Source organism: Neodiprion pinetum, chromosome 3, assembly GCF_021155775.2.
Source record: "Neodiprion pinetum isolate iyNeoPine1 chromosome 3, iyNeoPine1.2, whole genome shotgun sequence".
Classification (NCBI taxonomy): Eukaryota; Metazoa; Arthropoda; class Insecta; order Hymenoptera; family Diprionidae; genus Neodiprion; species Neodiprion pinetum.
The window spans coordinates 13,894,403-13,920,939 of record NC_060234.1 but is presented as its reverse complement, the minus strand read 5'-3'; the positions used below and the strand labels follow the sequence as shown (position 1 = coordinate 13,920,939).

The window sequence follows — 26,537 nt, the reverse complement described above, 5'->3', positions numbered from 1 at the left end:
TCATCGGAATAACAATGTTGGTATCACCAGCGTTATGAAGGGTCACTTATCCCTAAGTCCGGGTCAGCAATATAGTCTGGAGAATACCGGTTGGTCGAACGATGATGCCGAACTACCTGATGCTTCTGGAAATTTTGACGTTGTTCTACCGCTGAATCGTATGGTGGGCTTCGCCGAAGATTATTGTCGAGTGATCGTCAATGGCAAACACGAGTTGATTCTCACACGTTCCAACACCAATTTGAATGCGGTGATTCAGAGCACGCCCACAGAAAACTTTAAAATTACCCTAAATAAAAGCGAATTGTTGCTACCCAACATTAAACTGGCCGATAAACCGAAAATCCAGCTACTCAACTACATTGCCAAGGGTCCGGCCATATCCATGAGTTTTCGTTCTTGGGAAACGTACGTGTATCTGATGCTCCCGTCAACGACGCGACATGTGTGGGCGATCAAGACATCGAGGCAGTTGGAGAAGCCGAGATATATCGTTCTGGGATTCCAAACTGTAAGATGAAACGATCCCCAGAAAAATGCCAGTGAATTTGATCATTGGCTGGTTCCATTTCAAACCACCAAGCAAGGTCGGGACGAAAAATTCAAACGACTTGTAAATAATTTATATCATTCTTTGGGTCATTTAAGGCGACCCATATTTGGTCATTTTGCTCTGAAGAAAATTTTATCTCTCTGCACGGCTATTACCATTTTTGGTCAAGAACTCGTTTTTACAGATTCCGTAAATTCACTGTTTTTTTAAAGTGCTATAACTTTTGAACGAATCAACGGATTGCAGTGATTTTTTTTTCGAAAGTGCGTACTTTTATCTTCTTACAGAAAATTTCAAGTTCAGGAAGATGGACACAAAATCGCCGGAGTTATTCTACGTAATGTAAAATAATCCGAAAAAATTTAGCCCTGATTTTCGGGAATTTTATATTTTTTTTTCCCTCACCAATTTTTTCTCGAATAGTTCTTTAAAGATAGTAACTTTTCGCACAAGTTTTGTTAGCGGATCAGTTCAGTAAAAAGAGTTATGCATTTTTCAATATCACGAATTATTGATATTTTCAGGTAGCTTATATTTTGTACTGTAAATCGATTTCTTCATGTCGGTACTTGTTTCTTTCTGTTTAATACATATATACGACGAAATAAGTGGGTAGGAAAAGTATGAAAAATCCATTCAAAAATAAGACTATATTAATCCCAAAACAGTTCAATATTACAATAAACATGAATTCACTATAACTATGTTTAAAGCATCTCATACATCGTCAATTCATTCAAATTGTTGCTTCTTCAACTCAAGTGTGCTGACTTGTTCTTGCAGGAAAGGTACAGTTCGTATAGCTATTAAACTTTTTCTGATTAGACCCGAAGAATTACAGCTCTTCCGCGAGAGTAAAACAGAAGAATGGAAAAACGTTAAAGCAATCGAAGGCATTCAAAAGACTCACGTCTAAAAAGACATAGATACGAACAGTACCTTTACTGCAAGAACAAGTCAGCACCCTTTAGTTGAAGAAGCAACAATTTGAATGAATTGACGATGTATGAGATGCTTCAAACATAGTTATAGTGAATTCATGTTTATTGTAATATTGAACTGTTTTGGGATTAATATAGTCTTATTTTTGAATGGATTTTTCATACTCTTCCTACCCACTTATTTCGTCGTATATATGTATTAAGCAGAACGAAACAATGTAGCGACATAAAGAAATCGATTTACAGTACAAAATATAAGCTACATAAAAATATCAAAAATTCATGATATCGAAAAATTCATAATTCTTTTTACAGAACTAATCCGCTAACAAAACTTGTGCGGAGAGTTAGTACCTTTAAAGAACTATTCGAGAAAAAATTCGTGAGAGAAAAAAAAAATATGCAATTCCCGAAAATCGGGGTTGAATTTTTTCTGATTATTTTACATTACGTTGAATAAATCCGGAAATTTTGTGTCGATCTTCTTGAACTTAAAATTATCTGAAAGAAGATAAGAATACGCACATTTTGAAACAAGAATCACTCAAATCCGTAAATTCATTCAAAAGTTATAGCACTTCAAAAAAAAAAAAACACTATATTGACGGAACCTGTAAAAACGAGTTTTTGACAAAAAATGGTAATAGCCGTGCAGAGAGATAAAATTTTCTTCAGAGCAAAATGACCAAATATGGGTCGCCTTAAATGACCCAAAGAATGATATAAATTATTTACAAGTCGTTTGAATTTTTCGTCCCGACCTTGCTTGGTGGTTTGAAATGGAACCAGCTCATTGTCGAATCAGAGATGTAAAACTCTTCCTCAACTCGCACTGTTATCCGTACGGAAATTTGAATCTCGATATAACCAATCAGTACGCCATTCTCTACAAAATGTACGTTCGATTTCAAACGGTCTACTATGACAGAGAGGCCGAACCTTTGTTATTGAAGCGCGAATTTATAAACCAAGCTCCCCTCAACGTTATCGATTGCTCGAGACAGAATGAATCGTTGAAAACCGGACCGGTGGATATTCGATTGCAATTTGAAGCGAGCGTTCAATTTCCCCAAAACACCGCAGCCTATTGTATGATCTTGCACGATCGTATTGTCGAGTACAACCCAATTAGCGGTACGGTTAAGAAATAAGTAAAAGTCAATTTTGGTATAATAATGTGTTTAATTAATATGGATATTGAAAATAATATGTATAATTTCACTTGTCAAATTTAGAATAATTCAATTTAAAATAGAATGAGAAACTAAATGTAATCGATGTTGAATTAAAAAAACATCTATTCAAAGCATTCAACCGATATTTTTTGAAACGTTCACCCCCAACCACATAATAAATAAAAAAGTTAGCATCTTGCAGCGAGCATTGGAGACATCACGAATTATCGATCGGAGGAATATCGATTGATCGATAATGCAACAAACCTGTGGCAACACCCGGTAACACCAACAGTCGTCCCTCGTTGCATAGAAATATCTCGCAGCACCTGGATATTCACAATTCTGTGGGTAAACTGTCTGCCTTCTAACAATAAAAAGAATTTGAATTGTCCGCTCAACCGACGATGAAAAAATTCCATTATCAAACTGTCTATCGGTAAAAAATCAAAATGACAGCTTATCTGACTAAGCAATAATCAAAATGGCTGCTCATCTGACTAAGCAAAAAATCAAAAAACCTGCACACCCCAACCAACGAGGGGCATGTGATGGGTAAAAAATCGATCAACGAAAACGCAGGTAGTGGGCAGCGTTTGATCGGAGAAAAATCAAAATGGCTGCCCATCTGTATAAGCAAAAAAAATTTAACTGTCAAACTGCCTGTCGATAAAATCGGGCGAAAATACAGGTGGCGCTTTCTATGCTAACAGTCGGCACCAATATCGCGGGTATGATCTACCATCGCGGTGGTAACTCACCGATTGTCGGTAAGGTAGGAATCTGGATACCATGCCGGTTCTGGACCACAGAGTGATCTCTACTACTAACCTGCCTTCGCACGATGCTCATGGTGTTCGGAAATTCTATGTTTCATTGATCATTATAATCCAAGGGAATGCACCGAATTTCTGCAGAGTGAAGATGAGAATCAAACACAGCAATTAATATAAAAATTAATGTAGAAATAAATTATAAGAATTAATTCAAGAATTGATACGAGAATTCGTATAAGAGTAAAATACAAGAATATATGTAAGAATTCATATGAGCATAAAATATGAGAATGTATATGTATAAGAATAAAATATAAGAATCAATATAAGAATTAGTATAACAAAATTGATATAATAATAATACATAGGAAAATGAGAATTCAAAAAGATTGTAATTTCTCAAAACCGTACACGTAAACATTATATAATATCGTGAATACGTAAAACTCATTATGAAATTCAGTTGTAATGTTAGATTTATTATTATGCCCTGTATCCTTTAATTTGACAAGAAACATTTTTAAAGTAATCTTTTATGGACACGGGTAAACAAGAAAGAAAAAAAGAAACCAACTCTTCGGGTTTCGAACACGGGGCGCACTAGTGTGAAGTCGATACGCTAACCGCTGCGCCACCGCTTCGATTGAACATTACGCGCTAAAAGGCACATCTGGAACGTCGGAAACTTGGACCATCATTTTCTCGGAAACGGTTGGGTATCTACGGATGAACCGAAACACATGTCCGCTTATTTTGACCCCTTTTCCACTGAGCGAAGTTTCAGGGAAATCGCAGGGTTCCATTTGGTACGTTCGCCTCGTAAACTATGGGGACTAAGCGAGAGTACGAGTAGCGCCGCGAGTAGCCAAAATTGTCCCTATCGACGTGACTTGCGTTAACTTTGACAAATGGCGGTTATTTATCATAATTTTTTCGTAAGAACAAATATGTTTACCAAAAAAATGCCTTCTCCCGGTGTAAGAAAAGTGAAAGTTAGTTGTTGCGCTATCGGTTGTTAGAATAGTCTTAGAAATACAGGACGATTATGACAGGACGATTCAAAACTATTGGTTAATTTCGTGCCATGGCGTAACCACGGAAGCTCATGATTGGCTGAGTCATCGGCGTAAACAGGGGAAAACGCTCGTCGGTTGGGACGAATAGAATCGTTTTGGCGCTGCCGTGAATTTTGCGCACGGTCTCTATAACAAAATCAAATATCGTGGGCGCCAGGCGCCTTAACGTCGAATTTTAAAAAATAATACTAATCAATAAGAAACAAAACGGAACAATACGAAAAATAACCAGAGAACCCGTTGTACGGCTGGCTAGGCTCAGGTAACTCACACGTACTGGTAAAGTGGCGGTATTCAAGGCAACTAACGATAATTAAAGAATTCTTAAAATAAAGTAATAAAGAATAAACTCAAGTCAGGGAAAATGAACGGGTTGATCAGTCATATATTGTCGAGTAGATTACAGGTTTAAGACAGTCAAATTAAATCGCAACGATATCGGTAGTTAATAAAACAGGCAATTATAGTTCACAGAAATTTCGATAAAATCTATATTCGCGGCAGCGAATCGCCGCCAAGTTATAAAGGCGAAAGCTAGCCGAGAATATATTGACCCGGCCTAACTACTTCCTTATTTTCCCGTGTATAAGCATTTCGTCATATCTCAGGAACGCGTGAATATTTTTCAATGAGACTCACATAGCTGGTAGTTCGGGCCAATATAACCTTAGTGAGAAAGTTTGATCGAAATCTGTCCATTAGTTCTCAACGATGATGAAAATTATTTTTCTTCTTCTCCACGCCAGAGCACCTTGTGGACACGATTCCGCTCGGACGTGTGTATGAATCAACTTTCAGTTTTAAACATAGATTCTTGGCATGGAAATCTCACCCCCTATTGATTTTGGTATAAATCTGAATCCGTATTCGGCCGGTATAATATTACAAAGTTGCGAAGTGGGTCGATAAATCAAAATAGCTGCTGGGTAAAGCAGTTATTAATTAATAATGCAACAGCCTGATGGCGCTGCCCGCGCTGCAAACCGTTCAACCAAAATGGCCCCCTCAGGATACTGTCACGTCGTAGATCGTAAAATAGTCATGATAAATTATCATTATTCAGTTATTTATATGTTATCCAATCTTGAAATCAATTTGCAAACTTCGTGAAAATCAGTCATGCCGATGGTCTTATAAAATTAGTGAATAAGTGAACAGTATTCGAGTGTCGTAAGAGTGAAATAGAATGACCACTGTGGTTTCAAGCAGATTGTTATTATTATTAACCTTCAGAGGGCCGGCATTTTTCCCTTGAAATTCGATATTTCTCAGAGGTATGATTTGTGTATATAAACAATCAACACCTCCAGTGGAGTTTCCGTTTTATATACTGACTCCTAAAAGAGCTAGTCCAGCCCTCCAAGGGTTAAATATTAGTGACATTTGCATTACGGACTCTTGTGATTTGACGAAATGGATCGTCCGAGGTTAGAACCAAAGAAAAGATGAGATATTCTACAATTGGATACAAATTCGACAAACAGCCTGAATAACAAACAGAATATAATCAGCAACATTTGTGACATGCATACATGGCTATTAGGCAAATGTCAAGAACAAGGTTGTTCGCTCGTCATGGATCATTAGACAGAACAATGCTCACCAAAGCTATTAGAAGAATACTCACAATGCTTCATTCAACTCATACGGTACGGTACTTCGTTAATTCTCATTAGATTATATTTATACACGCAACATTTGATACATGAATAGCTTAGCCTCAACCTCTTCGTCTCTACGAAATGCATGACTTGTTTGTTTATTAATTTGTATTTTTATTATGTATTTGTTCAATACATTACTTTCATTCAGTGTCACACGGTGTACTACTTATCATTGATAAAATGGAACCTTTTCCTTGCTTGTTTGTTGTTTCTTTTATTTCACAGTCATTTGGACCATTTCTGTTCTGTTCGAATCCATTGGAACCTATAAATGTTAAACTTCGGCAAGCCGATATTCCAAAGAGAAGGTAACCGCCAGATGTGCAAAACTCAACACTCTACATATCTTATTGGAACAAACCGGTTGTCGTCGGACTTTACGTCATTTATCTGTTGTTCAACACCACTAACTACTCACCCAGAAGACTACTATGCATTTATCAATACTTAAATCAACAATACGCTATACATTTTCATATTGACGGAATCACCTACCTCACATGATATGTACCAACACAATAATAAGGTGAGAATGAAGTTAATAACGTCGCTGTAACGATGTACGTTTGTGAAAAATCGTCACCTTGCACCTTTAAGGATGTACAATATTCAGTAAGCCGTGATAAACAAAACATACTCCCACTTTGAAAAGCCAACTCCTTAAAAATTCATTCTAAAATTGGGCAATGATACTTTTTTTTCCTGATTTTTTATTACGATACCATCACTGACTTCAGCCTCATGTAATAAGCTGAAATCATTTTCTTTGTTTCAGCTCCATACATAATAAAACCCTGATTGTTTTTCCTTTTATGTTTCGCAGTCACCTAGCTCATTTTTATCCGACCGTTGATCTGTTAAACTCACTAACATTACACTGCGGCATGACTACGCCCTAACACAAAACGATAGCATCTTGGAAATTGGCACGCTATGTATCACTCATTGTCTCGAATCGTCTTTCATTGACTTGCCAATTATTGACCTCATCTACCTATCTATCGGTACCATTGAATTTCCAGCAAGAAACGGTTCCAAGTTTACTTCTACATTGGTATAAAGGTCGTTCCTTACCTTATCTTTCTGTGCTTTGTTAAACTATTTTTGGTAAATTTCTGACTGATTCACATTAATAGATTTTTTATTTGGATTTAGTGCACCACAATATGTGAGAAATAAATTTAATCATGTTTAATCAATTTTTTTATTACTGTAAATACAATTTATAGCAATTTGTAGGGATTTTTTGCAATTTATTTATATTTTTAAGGGCCTACAGGAAAAATAAACTTCAGATTTATACTCAGCGGATCGAATCACATGTAAAACTTATATGATTTATATTTAGAAATTTTTTGTTATCACCAAAACTGCATTTTTTCCATTTTTTACGGTTTTTTGCACTCTTCTCAAAATTTTTAGGGTGTACGGACCAAACGGACTTCAGATTCGGATTCAGCGCGTCAAAATACATGAGGATAAGTAGGTCCGGTCAAAGGTACAGACCACTCTTTTTTTTGTCGACCGGTGTTATCAAGATGTCTAGCCGTTTCTGTTTCTGTGTTTTTGATTGATTCGTAAAAAATAAACAATTAACATAGTAAATGTTAATACTGCTTAAAAATAATGAATAATAATGAATAAAAAATGTTCTTCCTTTATTCCATAACAATAGAATGACATACAACGTTCATAATAAAAAATAACTGTAGCCTCTGATTAACTATCGTGCGCGCACTTCTCGCTCTTTGTCGGCGCCTGGCAAAGTGTTCGGCTCAGTATTTTCACCTGTTATTTTGCACACATGATCCTGAGGGTTCAATGTAACGAAAAAATTTGGTCCCAGCCCTCTATAAATGACACGACTTCGGAACCTTTCTACGCACCTTTAACGTCACCTGGCACTACTTTTCCCCCAAGCAAATCGCCTGGCAATATTATTTTCGAATTTTAAATACAATTAGCTACAATCACACGAAAAACCAGCGCTCTATAAATTGAACACCTTCAATTAATTTTCCAACCCCTTTACGGCCGTACCACGCCCACCTCCACCAATGAAAAGCTGCCAGGCGCCCGAATCAATTAATAATGGTGTTAAGGTACACTGATTAGGTGGTTTTAATCGTTCTATAAATTGCTGCCCTATTTCCGTGGCTAGCTCTCGGTCTATTTGGCACTATTCAGAGAGACGAATATGAGACCCAAAGGAAGCCCGTGGTGGGGGTTGCGGTCAAGCGAAAATAAGGAAAAGCGGCATTATTAGGAGTGGCACTATCACGGGAGTGGACTGTATTTATAAGAGAGACAACTATGTAATTGGATAGTGTCTGAGCCACGTGCAATGACGTTTTACTTTTAGGTTAAGCACATGTGCGACTCGATTTCTTATATAATAAGTTATGCATAAAGTACGGAAAATTTTGGTTATAATGTAAAGTTTAAATGGAAAATACATGGCAAGTAATATTAAAAATATCGAGATATGAATTACAGAGAAAACTTAGTTCTTTTTTTTTTTTTTTGACTGTCCTTCGTGCTTAGGTGTTTATCGTACAAGATTTAAGGAAGAAATGGCTTAAATCCTAGAAAACTAATATGGCTGGCCTATCTAAGGTGTTTAAGTGTGGTGGTATTGATTATAGATCTACAACTGATTGGGTTATAAGGCGTGAAAATTTTAAGCTGATTGAAATTGAGATTAAAGAATATTTGAGTATAAATGGCTAAGGTTCTGGATGACAGTGCGTTTGTTTACTGTGTCGTTTTTAGAAATGTGTATCATGTCTTTTATGAGACGATTGTTTTAGTTATATTCTTTATCTATAATCTGCATTTCATCAAAATTAAGACTATGGCCTTCATTAAGTCCATCGAAAACTGGATTTTTTTTTTTTAGTATTGAGATGTCTGTCCAATGTAGCACTTGGAACAGTCAGAGCAATTAATTTTATAAACTGTGTTAATTTGATCATGAGTTGAAGTTTTGGATTTTAATGTACTGAAAATACTATTAGTTGTGTGAGAGACTCTATATGTATAGGCTACGTCTATGTCTTGTTTGGCAAGAGTACGCTTCAAGTATTGTGATAAACCATTGAGAAAAGGAATCGAAATCCAATTCTGAGCTCCTGATGTCAGGCTTAAACTTTTTGAGGTTCACCAATCGCATCAAGCAATTGAAAATAACGCCTAATTATATGTATAGTCCCCTTGAAAACCAGACCTAATGTCTACTTTGAATTCTATCCGGTACCTCAGTATTCGGTCATCATTGAGTGTCTAGAGTAAATGACTCGACCTTCGAAGATTTATTTGTGGAGAAAAAAAATGTTTACATGTTAATTTCTAATATTTGCTACCTAAACACCACAAAATGATTTCGGAATATTTCTCCCCGGAAATGTGATTTTCTTCTTTACCAAGTCTACAAATCCACGAGATCTCTAATTCAAATCTCATGTGATACTTAATAGAATTTTATTAAATGCAGAAAAGCGGAAATTTAAATGTGATCTAACAGGGGTCGGCTAAATACCATTTTGATTAAATATACAGGTATCTGTGGCACACCCATTTCAAATCTATGTTCCGAGTAGGTCAACACGTTTTAATGTCATTCGGAGGTTCCAGACATGCAACGATTCACAATCTTCATATGTTGAAATTTGTTACAAATTAATATAAGATACTCACCCTTTCAAGTCCAGAGTTGTCTGCATTCCAAGCAATCACTGGAATTCCCAAGTAACCAGCCAACTGCAGGAAGTACTGCGCACTTGCGGTGCTTCTGCCGTATTGTTCGTAATTCATAAGGTACAGGATAGCCGAGACGTTGACGGAGAGGAACTCCTTACACAAAGAGTTTAATATTGCTGAAATGAAATAAAATTTTTCGTGTATATCGACAGTCGTTTTACTTCGTAACGGTTTTATTTGCATAACATGCTATTTTCTTGGGTGGAAATGAAGTAAAATTTTCGGTCCTGTATGCGCAAATATTCAATTTTATAATTTGTTGTGTAGCTTAAAATAATTTCTGAAGAAATCGATAGGCGGTCGAATGGGAATTTCAACACACCTGAAAAAGAGGAAAGGCCTAGGCAAGGTGGTCTGATTCTACTTTATTGGACAGACAATTGGACCACATTTGGCAATACAAGAATCATGTTTCGGAACGATGTACCCGTCAACAATAACCACGCTTTGTAGAAATGTCACTATAGTCGAAGAGTACCCCCGAACGCTAGTACGGGTTTTTAAGCATTTGGAACTTTCTTTCACAAACCGAACAGACTTAGACAAAAATTTACCGACCCATTTTTGATTTAGCTGAATTCATTTTTACCGGTTCTATATCGAATAAAAAGAGATACGTATTCGAGGATTTTTTTTCACATATTTTGGGAAAATAGAGTGGGTTGACAATTTGAGAATCTGGCGATTTTCGACTTGGAGACCCATTTTCAAAAATTCGTAACTCCGGTTATAATTGAGCTAGCAACTTTTTTTTTCTTTCATTTTAAAGCCAAAAGAATGAGTTTTAATATAAAAATTGTCTTATTAAAAATTATTAACAAATTCATATTGTTATAAACAATTGAAATGTTTGAATCGATTTTCAACAATTGCCCCCAACTCGTAGCGAGTTCTTATTATAACCATCGTATTTCACGTTGAATTTCCTATCAAAAACGTAAAATTGATGGGTAGATCATCATTACTATTGGAAAAAAATTAATTCATCTAGCGCGGCGTGTCACATCGGCGCATTGGGTTCCATTGCACGGCTCATTTTCGAGCCTGGTATCGTTTTTCTTTGTCATATATGTGATTATTATTATATTCTTAATAAAATAATATTATTTGTTAGCAAATAAGTCTTTGTAAAGATTATGTTCGCCCCTGTGGGTATGTTGCACCCAACGCGTAAAGTATTAATATTCAGTATCGCCACCTGTAATTCAAATTTATGAATAAGGTCTACTACATGATTGCACGTGACTTCACTGTTGGACTCGTGGCTGTTTGCTCTTAGGCTGAAGGTAATGGCGGAGGGTAGTGCATTATGAAGAAAACTTTCAATATCCTAAATTTCATAGCTTCCCGTGGGTATCGTGATGACTTCTCTGCTGTTGTCCGCTCTTTCCAGGTGAAATTTATTACGTCTTTCTTGAATATTGGGTACTGAATTGAATGTCAGCAACTCGACCAGTCCGAGAACATAGTTTTTCTCCGGCGATAACTTGATTGGCGGGAAATACTGTGCCTCCAGCACGGAGGATGTGTTCTATAGTGTCAAAGTCAACGATTCCACCACGGATAATACTTGCTCATGTGATCCTCGTATTTTTACAGCTGTCCGCTGAGAAATTTGAGACACAAGTGGCCGCAAATTACGGTATAACATTCCTGATACCTCTTATGATTGTATTTTACGCTACCAACACCGACATACTTCATCAAATCCTTAGGTGGTTGCAAATCGCCGTAACTATCGAAATACACAACGTAATCGTAATTTTTCTTGTACGCAACGTAATGTGTCCGCAGACCGTTTTCATCATAAAGATTAATAATTGCAGAATCTAGCATTATTGGCCATGATTTCGATAGATCATTCCGCATGAAAACGCCGCGAAAATATGAAATGTTCATAATTTTAGCATATTTGCATAAATCAATGTCGGTGAGAGCTCAGTTTGGTGGCTTTGTGAGTTTTTTGTCAGTCGTAAATATCGACCTATGCCGCTGCAGTAGGGGCTCAGGTATTTGCCCAGTGTTATCGCCCCTATTGTTGCATTGTGCTGTTTGGTTACGTTCAAGTGGTGTTTGTTGGCGCGCTAGCCTCATCGACCGCTTTAGCTATACCCGCGGCACCACTTGCTAGAGTCCCAGCAGCGCTTAGACCAGCCAAGATTGGAATGAGAAGCGGTAGGATGCAGACAATTTTACCAGGTACAGGTATAATGCGAGGCACAAGAACATTCTTCCCGGACCCACGAGTGGCCGCACGGGCACCTGCCAACGCCGACTCGACGACTTTATAACCCAGTCACATGGAAGTCTTCGCAGCTTTGATGATGGATTCGAAATTTATTGTCCTCTTCCGCTGTTTACTCTTCCCACCCGTTGTGGATTTCTTCTTCGCACTCACTCCACGTATCAACAGCTTCCACGCTAATTTCCCCCATTTCAAGTTTAGATTTAGCTTTTATGGCGTTGGTGACTTCCCAGGCTACCGCTTTTTCACCCATAGTAGCGGCCTTAGTTAATCCACGATTCCACGCCTTCTCAGCAAGTACTTTGTCAGTCAGATTTCTCGCTGCGATATCTTGATTCTTTGCGAATCCAATGTCGTGATCTTTACATGCAGCGTCCAGCGAATTGATACTCAGATCACCACGAGCTAACCTATTGTTTAATTTCATTCTCGATCCGCCATACTGATACCCAGGCACGTGCAATTCAACCGGGAGATCATTGATGATTACACTAAGCAAACCTCCACCGCGTCTCTTGCGTGTGCACGTCTTCATAGTTGAGCAACAACGATCGAGAGTTCTATAAAACGTCAGATTTATATGCGGTCATCTTAGTTCTCGTTGTTACATTAACCAAGCATCACGAGATTCAAAGATCAGGCGGATAAACTGCCTGTCACGAATGTCGAAAAAATGTTATAGCATGGAAAGGGGCAGATAAAAAAACGTCACGGAAAATTGCTACCAAATACCGTAAGAGCAATTTTTCGCGGTCCATCCTATTTCGGCAAAACTAACACTCTCCTCTCGCTCATCACCCACGGCGACGGATTGTAATTCGAAAATTTCTACTACTATTCGAAACCTCTCATCCGGCCAAAGTATCAATTTTTTCAAAAGTTGTTAAAACCCGTGCAGGGTGTGGGTTGTTTCCTGTTTGGCGAGACCGAGGAGGTTGTAAAACGGAAAGATGCGCACCTGAACTCTGTTATGATTTTCGACGATGTGGCGAGTGAGAAGCAAGATGATATCAGAGCATACTTCAGCATGGGCAGGCATCTTGACGTAGATAGCTTTTATCTCAGTCAAACATATGCGCGTATTTCAAAACACATGGTGCGTGACAATGCAAACTTATTGTTGCTATTTCAGCAGGATAAAATGTAACATATCCACAACGATCACATAAACACCGACTTGAGGTATCAACAATTCAAGGACTTATGCTCGGTATGCTGGAATGACGGTGATTATAGTTTCGCGGTAACTAAAAAGAATAGCGAAATCAACGAAGGAAGATATGGGAAGGGGTTTGAATGCTTGATGAGCATAAACTAAGGCGAACTTGCACAATTTTATTGCGATAATTAAGTCACCAGCATGGGGAGTACCATGATTCGTAAGCATAGCGATACGTTGGGTGAAATGTCGAAAGAAAGCGATGCCATACTTCGGAAGCATAAGATGATCAAGTTGGATAAAGACACGGCTGAACAGGTTATATGTGAAGTATTCAAGCCTTCATTAATCCGTTGCAGGAATTGGTAGACACTTCGAAGCAGCAGCAGCAAATTAAACGGGAAATCAGAACACATCCACAGGATCTAAGAATGAAAAAAGAAGAAGAAAAAAATGATGAGAGTACCAAGGATGACGATGGGGAGGACGAGGATATGGATGATGGGGATTCCATGGTCGTGAATGATAAAACACTGTAATTTAGTGAAATTTTTACTACGGGGACACCGATAAGGAAAACAGTAAATTCCGTCGCGTAATGTTTGAAAATGTTCAGCATAAGCAAAAAGAAGGATTAAGATACCAAACACGGCGTTCAAAAGTTGATAAACGGTATAATGATTGGTGATTCGTGAATTAATTTCATCGATAATCTGATCAATATGGGGGATGAAAGTTACAATAGAACGCCAAAATTACTTAAATTATTGTTCAAAAACTCACCTGGTGCATTGATTGCAAATGACGCGGACAAGAATAATGACAAAAAAATTGTAACAATGACGAATAAGCACCGGAAACATTCCCAAGCCGATGGAAGTCTTCCTGAAGATTCAAAAAGTGCGAAGTATGATAATTTCATTGCACAACACGTCGCCTCGTCGCAAAAATCAGGTAAAGGCTTACCCGACTATTAGATTGCACGAAAGGAGAGGCAAGAAGTGGATTACGTCTACTGGGATGATCCAAATGAAATTGCAGACCGTCTCCGACTACTTATTGCGTCACAGGCTATAGGAAATACCAGCTATTCCAACAAAATATTCGCCATTATTGCAGAGTTGCGGGAAACTGGAACCGTTCATTAGCAACAGATCAATATAGAATCATCATTCGTTCAGTGACCGTCCAGTAATGAGCATAGATATATTTGGGCAACAGTTGGAGCGCCGTGGGGGTGGAAACTTTATTTGTGGACCTCCAGGCGTTGGATTCAAAATCACCCCCGACAATCAGTATTATCTGGACGGTAAACGATTCTGTAACATAGCCGATTCACAACAGCCCAACGATGCTGTTCCCCTTAAAGTTCTCAATAGTTTGGACGAAAACTATGAAGAGAGCATAACGCAAATCAGGGAGACCCTCAAACAGGTGCGTGTGCGTAACAGGAATAATCGCGATCATGCATACAAGTTATTTGAGCTCGTTCGAAAGCTTAATGCTAGAATGACAGTACCAGAACAAACCAGCAGAGAATCAGTTCCGTTTCAAAAACAGAGCGCCTGGAAGAAGGTTTGAAAAATTGGGCAGTACAGAGCAAGATAAACAATGAAGACCACAATAGCGGATGAATTTCACAGACCCGCTGACGTAATTACCCACGTCGGTTCGTAGATGTACAGTAACGTTCATCGACGCATGCACTGTGGCTAACTATTTTTTCGATTTGTGTTACCTTTCTACTCGTATTTTATGTCTTCATGGCCGGTAAAGCAGTCGACAGAAAATGCTGATGAACTACGACAACAGCCTCTCGACGCTGTCATCCGTATAAGTAGTACAGCAAGGGGGGTTCTGCGTCCAAACACCTTCTTTACCGACCGAGCCGACCGGTCCGCCTATACATTCTCCCCAGACTCAAACCCTTTTCCGCTCCGCGTAGCCCAGACTCAAACCCTTTTTCGCAATGACGTCACGTCCCGCATTCTTCTCCCACGATATGACTGCTGATGTGTAACCCACTCCGAATTCCTTTCCCACGGTAGGACTGCTGACGTGTAACGTCAACCACCTCACATTCCTTTCCCACCTTATCAACCACGTGACATTCCAAAATTAATAGTTCCGAGAATCGTGTTTCACTTATTCGGATGTCGGTTTGATATCGACCACGTGACATTTTTTGGCTTGTAACTGCCGTGTGAACTCTACGATGAGTATTTGGACGGGTTCAGACAAGACCGGAGTGCAAGGTCGGCCGATAGCTGCGGTACATTCAGAGCCAAGGATCTGCGGTGTTGGGTTACTATCGTCCTGGGAATGCCAAAAGGTGCGCGCGCATACACAAACGTAAATCTGTAACATCTGACCAAGTCCACCGTTCGTATAAAATAGGTTAGCACGTGAAACTTGTACATCAGTCAGACTGCTATTCTTGTGAGGCGAAAACCTTAAAATCATCATGATACGTAATAACGAAGAAGTAATTATCGGATTTAGCAACGCGACGTCAGAGTTCTCGCAACAAGATCTTCGGTGGCTCGTTGAGTCTGTCCGGAGAGCTCGTGTGCAACCGCACAGACTACACAGGATATATTTTCAGGACAAAACGTTGATTCTGACTTTTCAAAAATGGCAAAACGAAGTAATTGCAGTATAATCGGACATTGAACCGGATGACGATGAAGGCGAAGCCGATTTCATCGAGTGTCGTCAGATCAACGAGGAGTAAGAAACAAACCGAACCGTACACATCTAATGTTACCCACACAAACACACACACACACACACACACACACACACACACACACACACACACACACACACACACACACACACACACACACACACACACACACACACACACACACGCACGCACGCACGCACGCACACACACACACACACACACACACGCGCACACACACACATTCGACGAGTCCAAACGAGGTTCGGACAGCGCTTTGTCACAGACCTGAACACCGAATTCAGCGTGTTCTTACCGGCACGGATTGTGTGACTGCTGAACGAGGACGAGACCCAATATCAGAAATTGATGCAGACGATGGAGGAGCGGTTGTTCTTGCAGTATATGGACGGTCAGTACGGTAAAATTGAATTCAAAGATGCGTCGACTCTCGCTCAATTTGTACACATCGTACCTGGACAACGTGTGCAGCGTCTCCAATTATTCTACGTTGCATAACCTTTATGAAAATTGTATACATTGTTTGACGAAGCTTCTTTATTTTATATCATTTTATTTTATACCATTTAATGGTACGACGTTCTGTATTGAAATATATGTATTTATCACTCAACGCAAAACCATCCTGTCCACCTCAAACTCGACAAATTGTTGGTAACAACAATTCGACTTTTACAATCTCAGAAAGTGTCAATTTGAACACCGATGAGCAAAGACGAAGGTTTTCCAAGCTACGTTTTGAACCTCGTAACTGTAACGTGAACAGTACGATGAGATTTCAGCGGACACAGTCAAGGACAGAGTGCAAGGTCGACCAACATCTGAGTTAGCGTACGTTTAAAGCCGCAGGTCCTACGGAGTTGGGTTACTATCGCTCTTGGAATGCAAAACATGCCGACGTTGGTGTACAGATTAGTCGAGAATGAGATGCAAGGTTGAGGTGCAGTTTAGATTTCGTTTGACAAGTTTTTTATAAAAAAGTATTAAATATAGTATATACAAGTTTTTATTAATTTTATAAAAAAGTATTAAATATAATATATATATACATTCGGTTTCTCAACAAAAATTTTGCGAAAGGCTTCAACGATTGGAGAAAAGATGAGAATTATCACAACGATCGGACTCTTGAAAGCGCTCGCGGAAAAATTCTAACGTCTTCAGAAAACGGATGGAGGTACGCGGTCGATGAAAATAATACTTGGAATCTGTTCTATGCGACGTTGAATTCTGGAAGTTTCTGAAATAAACTCTTAACTAACAGGATAGAGGTTCTGAATTAGAAACGGATCGTGGAACTATGACTATAAGATCTGGTATTTATTTAACGAAATTAAAAATCTGTTCGGTAACTTAAATGTATTAAAATATTGTCGAAGATCTAAAGAAATCAAAATATTGTCGAAGATAAAAAAGGTTTGTACATTGTGTGACTATAATGATCTGGTACTTATCTAAAGAAATTAAAAATCTGTTTATAAAGAAATTAAAAAATCTGTTTCGTAACTTCTTATCTTTATCTTCCCGGTATAATATAACAATACTCATTACCTTGTACATACAAAATAATGCACACGTCGACGCGGGTAGTTCCGGCGTGCAGACCTTTTTTTTGTCTTCCATTAAAAATCAGTCTCGTGGAGCCATATATCTCCAGATTCGTCGTAAGTCAAGTGTATTAAAATACAATCAAAGACGAAAAAGGTCTGCACGCCGTGAACTGCAGCATCCAATAGTGAAACTACGACTATGAGATCGTGGAGTTGTTCCTCCTGGAGCTGCGTCTCGATCTGACGGTGTATATATATATATGCGATATATGTTTGGTAGATCCGGTTCCGGAAACATCACATCCTGTGGAGCCGGCTCCGGACTTGGTGGCAAGTTGAATACATTGGGAACCATGATCTGAGGAAGAAAAAAAGAGTATATTCAGAAAAGTTGAAGATGTTTCAGTAGTTGAAAAATGTTCAGGTGAGAAACAAATTCGAAAGCTATTAAGCTGAGTTTGGAGATTTATGAGTAGTTGAATATGTTTTTAAAATCACTTGAAGTTTCCTCAATACTTTGAAATATATATAGCTAATTTTTTTTGAACAAAAGAAGTGAACGAGTGTAATAAATTGAAAAAAATTTTACGTTAGGTAGCAATTTGTATAAGGACTTACCGTTTCTTTTCTGACAAAGTATGTAGTCGAAGGCGCAAGACACTTGAGATTGACTGTCAATGAGCTGGTCCAAGACTGAAAATTTGAAGATGTTTCAGTAGTTGAATATGTTCAGGTGAGAAACAAATTCGAAAGCTATTAAGCTGAGTTTGGAGATTTATGAGTAGTTGAATATGTTTTTAAAATCACTTGAAGTTTCCTCAATACTTTGAAATATATATAGCTAATTTTTTTTGAACAAAAGAAGTGAATGAGTGTAATAAATTGAAAAAAATTTTACGTTAGGTACCAATTTGTATAAGGACTTACCGTTTCTTTTCTGACAAAGTATGTAGTCGAAGGCGCAAGACACTTGAGATTGACTGTCAATGAGCTGGTCCGAGACTGAAAATTTGAAGATGTTTCAGTAGTTGAAAAATGTTCAGGTGAGAAACAAATTCGAAAGCTATTAAGCTGAGTTTGGAGATTTATGAGTAGTTGAATATGTTTTTAAAATCACTTGAAGTTTCCTCAATACTTTGAAATATATATAGCTAATTTTTTTTGAACAAAAGAAGTGAACGAGTGTAATAAATTGAAAAAAATTTTACGTTAGGTAGCAATTTGTATAAGGACTTACCGTTTCTTTTCTGACAAAGTATGTAGTCGAAGGCGCAAGACACTTGAGATTGACTGTCAATGAGCTGGTCCAAGACTGAAAATTTGAAGATGTTTCAGTAGTTGAATATGTTCAGGTGAGAAACAAATTCGAAAGCTATTAAGCTGAGTTTGGAGATTTATGAGTAGTTGAATATGTTTTTAAAATCACTTGAAGTTTCCTCAATACTTTGAAATATATATAGCTAATTTTTTTTGAACAAAAGAAGTGAATGAGTGTAATAAATTGAAAAAAATTTTACGTTAGGTACCAATTTGTATAAGGACTTACCGTTTCTTTTCTGACAAAGTATGTAGTCGAAGGCGCAAGACACTTGAGATTGACTGTCAATGAGCTGGTCCGAGACTGAAAATTTGAAGATGTTTCAGTAGTTGAAAAATGTTCAGGTGAGAAACAAATTCGAAAGCTATTAAGCTGAGTTTGGAGATTTATGAGTAGTTGAATATGTTTTTAAAATCACTTGAAGTTTCCTCAATACTTTGAAATATATATAGCTAATTTTTTTTGAACAAAAGAAGTGAACGAGTGTAATAAATTGAAAAAAATTTTACGTTAGGTAGCAATTTGTATAAGGACTTACCGTTTCTTTTCTGACAAAGTATGTAGTCGAAGGCGCAAGACACTTGAGATTGACTGTCAATGAGCTGGTCCAAGACTGAAAATTTGAAGATGTTTCAGTAGTTGAATATGTTCAGGTGAGAAACAAATTCGAAAGCTATTAAGCTGAGTTTGGAGATTTATGAGTAGTTGAATATGTTTTTAAAATCACTTGAAGTTTCCTCAATACTTTGAAATATATATATATAGCTAATTTTTTTTGAACAAAAGAAGTGAATGAGTGTAATAAATTGAAAAAAAAAAATTTTACGTTAGGTAGCAATTTGTATAAGGACTTACCGTTTCTTTTCTGACAAAGTATATATCCGAAGACGCAAGACACTTTACAACACTTGAGTTTGACTGCCAATGAGCTGGTCCAGGACTCGCAGTCTTATATAACGAACCCTTGTGTTTATGTTTTGCAAACGTAAAAATGTGATATCGTAGGGTGGTCCCATGTTCACCGAATGTCGTTATCTCGATTCATGTAATTGTTCTGGTGCGTACCGCTCCACGCATCCGAACAGTCTCGCTCGTTGGACAAATCGTCGTTATTAACAGTAGAAATTCAAAAATGGATAAAAGTCTGAAGTCAAAATATACCGCTTCTTAACAGAATTTTCCGGAACGGTCGTACTTGGTTGTATCATAGATGTTTGACTCACTTTCAGATCAGAACTCACATACTTTTTCCGATACTGCATAATCTGTCAGGTTACGATTCGCATTTTCTGACTAAAGCATTGGAACCTAAATTGACAGGCAAATCACTTACCAAGCAATACTATGTTGTTCACTATAGGGTTTTGAAACAATGCTTACAATTAGGCTTAAAATTACTCAAAATTCATAGAGTTCTCAAATTCAGACAAACCCCGTGGCTCAAAAAATATATATATATATATAGATTTGAATACCGATTTGTGGAAAAAATCTGACAACGAGTTTGAGAAAAATTTTTACAAGCTAATGAACAACGCAGTTTTTGGCAAAACTATGGAAAACGTGCGAAAGTATAGAGATGTCAGACTGATCACGAAATGGGACGGAAGATACGGTGCTAGAGCTACTATAGCCAAACCCAATTTTCACAGCTGCACCGTTTTCGATAAAGATATAATTGTCGTTGAAATGAGTAAGACGAAAGTCAAATTGAATAAACCATTGTATGCAGGTTTCTCATCATGGATCTTTCAAAATCCTTTATTCACAATTTTCCTTATAATTACGTTGAAACGATATTTGAACATCAGACAAAATTAATGTATACCGACGCGGTTGGTTTAATGTACCACTTCACCGCCCCCGATGTTTGATCTAGAGATATAGGAAACTTTAAACCATCATACCGTAGCACTGAGCTGATATGCGGGTACGAGCTGATCGCGTTAGGATGGTTGTTGTCGGTTGGGAACAGAGCTGCGGTGACCGACCAAAGAAAGCAGTAAGAGTCGTTGTTTCTGATGTTCACTACATCTTCTTATTTTGAATATCTTTGGGTAGTGGTGTGTATGTGAAGACACCGCCTCGTAGTGGTACGTACTTGTTAATATTCACAGTCAAATTGATTATTTCGATCAACGGTCAACCAGAGTCTTTTTTCGTGGAAATTTACCACTTTGAACAATACTTCTGGTATTTTGAGTTCCAAATCGAATCCATTTTTTTGAATTTCTGTCGGTGAAGATTTCTCAGATGAAATTTTGGGTGTCGTCTCCATGATTTTTATTAATTTTCAGAATCCTTATTTGTTTTTCTTCTTTCAATCGCACATACTTGACTAAGCTATCGTTGTAAGAATTGCGTTAGAAGAACTGTTCCATGCTGACACGGTCACTTTTGTGGGCAAGCAACAACAGTCTGACTCACGCATTATCGAAAATTCGTGGACAACCGTATGCAATATTCTTTGATAGAAATTTCTAGATATTTCTCGAACGAACCTGCAGCGCGTGTAAGATGGCGAGACAGTTCTTGGAACTTGGCGAAAAAGTTTCGCACGCCTCATGTACGAGAGAGCTGTGAGAGTGAACTAATCGCTGGAGTTATATTTATGAGTAGTTGAATATGTTTTTAAAATCACTTGAAGTTTCCTCAATACTTTGAAATATATAGCTAATTTTTTTGAACAAAAGAAGTGAATGAGTGTACAACCTGAGCCAATCGTTAAAGAAGTTTAACATATTGCATGATAGTTGCTTTGGCACAAGACGTTGCTTATAATTTCGATAATGATAGAGAATCGAGATCAAGATTACACCGGGTTTTTATAATTTTTTTCACAATTTAAACGGAGATCGAGGACATAGAAAAGTATCTTCAAAACGTGCTAAGAAATACAGATATCAGGCTCGCCATCAAACCCAACAATAATACACCGAACAATGCTGTAACTTTGAAAACCTTGAGACGAAAATTCAGCGTGCTGCAAAAACAAATCGACAAGTCTCTGTCTGTTTTAAAGTCTGTGTAGAAGGTATCCAAGGCTTTTTTCGCGGTGATCTCCAAAGCTTTGATCATTTGATCGAGGTTGTCGATTTGTTTTTGCAGCACGCTGAATTTTCGTCTCAAGGTTTTCAAAGTTACAGCATTGTTCGGTGTATTATTGTTGGGTTTGATGGCGAGCCTGATATCTGTATTTCTTAGCACGTTTTGAAGATACTTTTCTATGTCCTCGATCTCCGTTTAAATTGTGAAAAAAATTATAAAAACCCGGTGTAATCTTGATCTCGATTCTCTATCATTATCGAAATTATAAGCAACGTCTTGTGCCAAAGCAACTATCATGCAATATGTTAAACTTCTTTAACGATTGGCTCAGGTTGTACACTCATTCACTTCTTTTGTTCAAAAAAATTAGCTATATATTTCAAAGTATTGAGGAAACTTCAAGTGATTTTAAAAACATATTCATCTACTCATAAATATAACTCCAGCGATTAGTTCACTCTCACAGCTCTCTCGTACATGAGGCGTGCGAAACTTTTTCGCCAAGTTCCAAGAACTGTCTCGCCATCTTACACGCGCTGCAGGTTCGTTCGAGAAATATCTAGAAATTTCTATCAAAGAATATTGCATACGGTTGTCCACGAATTTTCGATAATGCGTGAGTCAGACTGTTGTTGCTTGCCCACAAAAGTGACCGTGTCAGCATGGAACAGTTCTTCTAACGCAATTCTTACAACGATAGCTTAGTCAAGTATGTGCGATTGAAAGAAGAAAAACAAATAAGGATTCTGAAAATTAATAAAAATCATGGAGACGACACCCAAAATTTCATCTGAGAAATCTTCACCGACAGAAATTCAAAAAAATGGATTCGATTTGGAACTCAAAATACCAGAAGTATTGTTCAAAGTGGTAAATTTCCACGAAAAAAGACTCTGGTTGACCGTTGATCGAAATAATCAATTTGACTGTGAATATTAACAAGTACGTACCACTACGAGGCGGTGTCTTCACATACACACCACTACCCAAAGATATTCAAAATAAGAAGATGTAGTGAACATCAGAAACAACGACTCTTACTGCTTTCTTTGGTCGGTCACCGCAGCTCTGTTCCCAACCGACAACAACCATCCTAACGCGATCAGCTCGTACCCGCATATCAGCTCAGTGCTACGGTATGATGGTTTAAAGTTTCCTATATCTCTAGATCAAACATCGGGGGCGGTGAAGTGGTACATTAAACCAACCGCGTCGGTATACATTAATTTTGTCTGATGTTCAAATATCGTTTCAACGTAATTATAAGGAAAATTGTGAATAAAGGATTTTGAAAGATCCATGATGAGAAACCTGCATACAATGGTTTATTCAATTTGACTTTCGTCTTACTCATTTCAACGACAATTATATCTTTATCGAAAACGGTGCAGCTGTGAAAATTGGGTTTGGCTATAGTAGCTCTAGCACCGTATCTTCCGTCCCATTTCGTGATCAGTCTGACATCTCTATACTTTCGCACGTTTTCCATAGTTTTGCCAAAAACTGCGTTGTTCATTAGCTTGTAAAAATTTTTCTCAAACTCGTTGTCAGATTTTTTCCACAAATCGGTATTCAAATCTATATATATATATATATTTTTTGAGCCACGGGGTTTGTCTGAATTTGAGAACTCTATGAATTTTGAGTAATTTTAAGCCTAATTGTAAGCATTGTTTCAAAACCCTATAGTGAACAACATAGTATTGCTTGGTAAGTGATTTGCCTGTCAATTTAGGTTCCAATGCTTTAGTCAGAAAATGCGAATCGTAACCTGACAGATTATGCAGTATCGGAAAAAGTATGTGAGTTCTGATCTGAAAGTGAGTCAAACATCTATGATACAACCAAGTACGACCGTTCCGGAAAATTCTGTTAAGAAGCGGTATATTTTGACTTCAGACTTTTATCCATTTTTGAATTTCTACTGTTAATAACGACGATTTGTCCAACGAGCGAGACTGTTCGGATGCGTGGAGCGGTACGCACCAGAACAATTACATGAATCGAGATAACGACATTCGGTGAACATGGGACCACCCTACGATATCACATTTTTACGTTTGCAAAACATAAACACAAGGGTTCGTTATATAAGACTGCGAGTCCTGGACCAGCTCATTGGCAGTCAAACTCAAGTGTTGTAAAGTGTCTTGCGTCTTCGGATATATACTTTGTCAGAAAAGAAACGGTAAGTCCTTATACAAATTGCTACCTAACGTAAAATTTTTTTTTTTCAATTTATTACACTCATTCACTTCTTTTGTTCAAAAAAAATTAGCTATATATATATATTTCAAAGTATTGAGGAAACTTCAAGTGATTTTAAAAACATATTCAACTACTCATAAATCTCCAAACTCAGCTTAATAGCTTTCGAATTTGTTTCTCACCTGAACATATTCAACTACTGAAACATCTTCAAATTTTCAGTCTTGGACCAGCTCATTGACAGTCAATCTCAAGTGTCTTGCGCCTTCGACTACATACTTTGTCAGAAAAGAAACGGTAAGTCCTTATACAAATTGCTACCTAACGTAAAATTTTTTTCAATTTATTACACTCGTTCACTTCTTTTGTTCAAAAAAAATTAGCTATATATATTTCAAAGTATTGAGGAAACTTCAAGTGATTTTAAAAACATATTCAACTACTCATAAATCTCCAAACTCAGCTTAATAGCTTTCGAATTTGTTTCTCACCTGAACATTTTTCAACTACTGAAACATCTTCAAATTTTCAGTCTCGGACCAGCTCATTGACAGTCAATCTCAAGTGTCTTGCGCCTTCGACTACATACTTTGTCAGAAAAGAAACGGTAAGTCCTTATACAAATTGGTACCTAACGTAAAATTTTTTTCAATTTATTACACTCATTCACTTCTTTTGTTCAAAAAAAATTAGCTATATATATTTCAAAGTATTGAGGAAACTTCAAGTGATTTTAAAAACATATTCAACTACTCATAAATCTCCAAACTCAGCTTAATAGCTTTCGAATTTGTTTCTCACCTGAACATATTCAACTACTGAAACATCTTCAAATTTTCAGTCTTGGACCAGCTCATTGACAGTCAATCTCAAGTGTCTTGCGCCTTCGACTACATACTTTGTCAGAAAAGAAACGGTAAGTCCTTATACAAATTGCTACCTAACGTAAAATTTTTTTCAATTTATTACACTCGTTCACTTCTTTTGTTCAAAAAAAATTAGCTATATATATTTCAAAGTATTGAGGAAACTTCAAGTGATTTTAAAAACATATTCAACTACTCATAAATCTCCAAACTCAGCTTAATAGCTTTCGAATTTGTTTCTCACCTGAACATTTTTCAACTACTGAAACATCTTCAAATTTTCAGTCTCGGACCAGCTCATTGACAGTCAATCTCAAGTGTCTTGCGCCTTCGACTACATACTTTGTCAGAAAAGAAACGGTAAGTCCTTATACAAATTGGTACCTAACGTAAAATTTTTTTCAATTTATTACACTCATTCACTTCTTTTGTTCAAAAAAAATTAGCTATATATATTTCAAAGTATTGAGGAAACTTCAAGTGATTTTAAAAACATATTCAACTACTCATAAATCTCCAAACTCAGCTTAATAGCTTTCGAATTTGTTTCTCACCTGAACATATTCAACTACTGAAACATCTTCAAATTTTCAGTCTTGGACCAGCTCATTGACAGTCAATCTCAAGTGTCTTGCGCCTTCGACTACATACTTTGTCAGAAAAGAAACGGTAAGTCCTTATACAAATTGCTACCTAACGTAAAATTTTTTTCAATTTATTACACTCGTTCACTTCTTTTGTTCAAAAAAAATTAGCTATATATATTTCAAAGTATTGAGGAAACTTCAAGTGATTTTAAAAACATATTCAACTACTCATAAATCTCCAAACTCAGCTTAATAGCTTTCGAATTTGTTTCTCACCTGAACATTTTTCAACTACTGAAACATCTTCAACTTTTCTGAATATACTCTTTTTTTCTTCCTCAGATCATGGTTCCCAATGTATTCAACTTGCCACCAAGTCCGGAGCCGGCTCCACAGGATGTGATGTTTCCGGAACCGGATCTACCAAACATATATCGCATATATATATATACACCGTCAGATCGAGACGCAGCTCCAGGAGGAACAACTCCACGATCTCATAGTCGTAGTTTCACTATTGGATGCTGCAGTTCACCGCGTGCAGACCTTTTTCGTCTTTGATTGTATTTTAATACACTTGACTTACGACGAATCTGGAGATATATGGCTCCACGAGACTGATTTTTAATGGAAGACAAAAAAAAGGTCTGCACGCCGGAACTACCCGCGTCGACGTGTGCATTATTTTGTATGTACAAGGTAATGAGTATTGTTATATTATACCGGGAAGATAAAGATAAGAAGTTACGAAACAGATTTTTTAATTTCTTTATAAACAGATTTTTAATTTCTTTAGATAAGTACCAGATCATTATAGTCACACAATGTACAAACCTTTTTTATCTTCGACAATATTTTGATTTCTTTAGATCTTCGACAATATTTTAATACATTTAAGTTACCGA

General features: G+C 37.3%; 1 protein-coding gene across 6 annotated transcripts in view; it reads right to left on the bottom strand.

The window, feature by feature from the left end:
• Positions 1-26,537, bottom strand: part of Nmdar2 (NMDA receptor 2) — a 1,937,843-nt gene that overhangs the window by 1,491,423 nt on the left and 419,883 nt on the right. For all 6 annotated transcript variants that reach the window (XM_046618083.2, XM_069134406.1, XM_069134408.1 and 3 more), the window contains one exon: positions 9,882-10,060. In XM_046618083.2, coding sequence (XP_046474039.1) covers positions 9,882-10,060 — 179 coding nt within the window. The remainder of the gene's footprint in view (positions 1-9,881; positions 10,061-26,537) is intronic.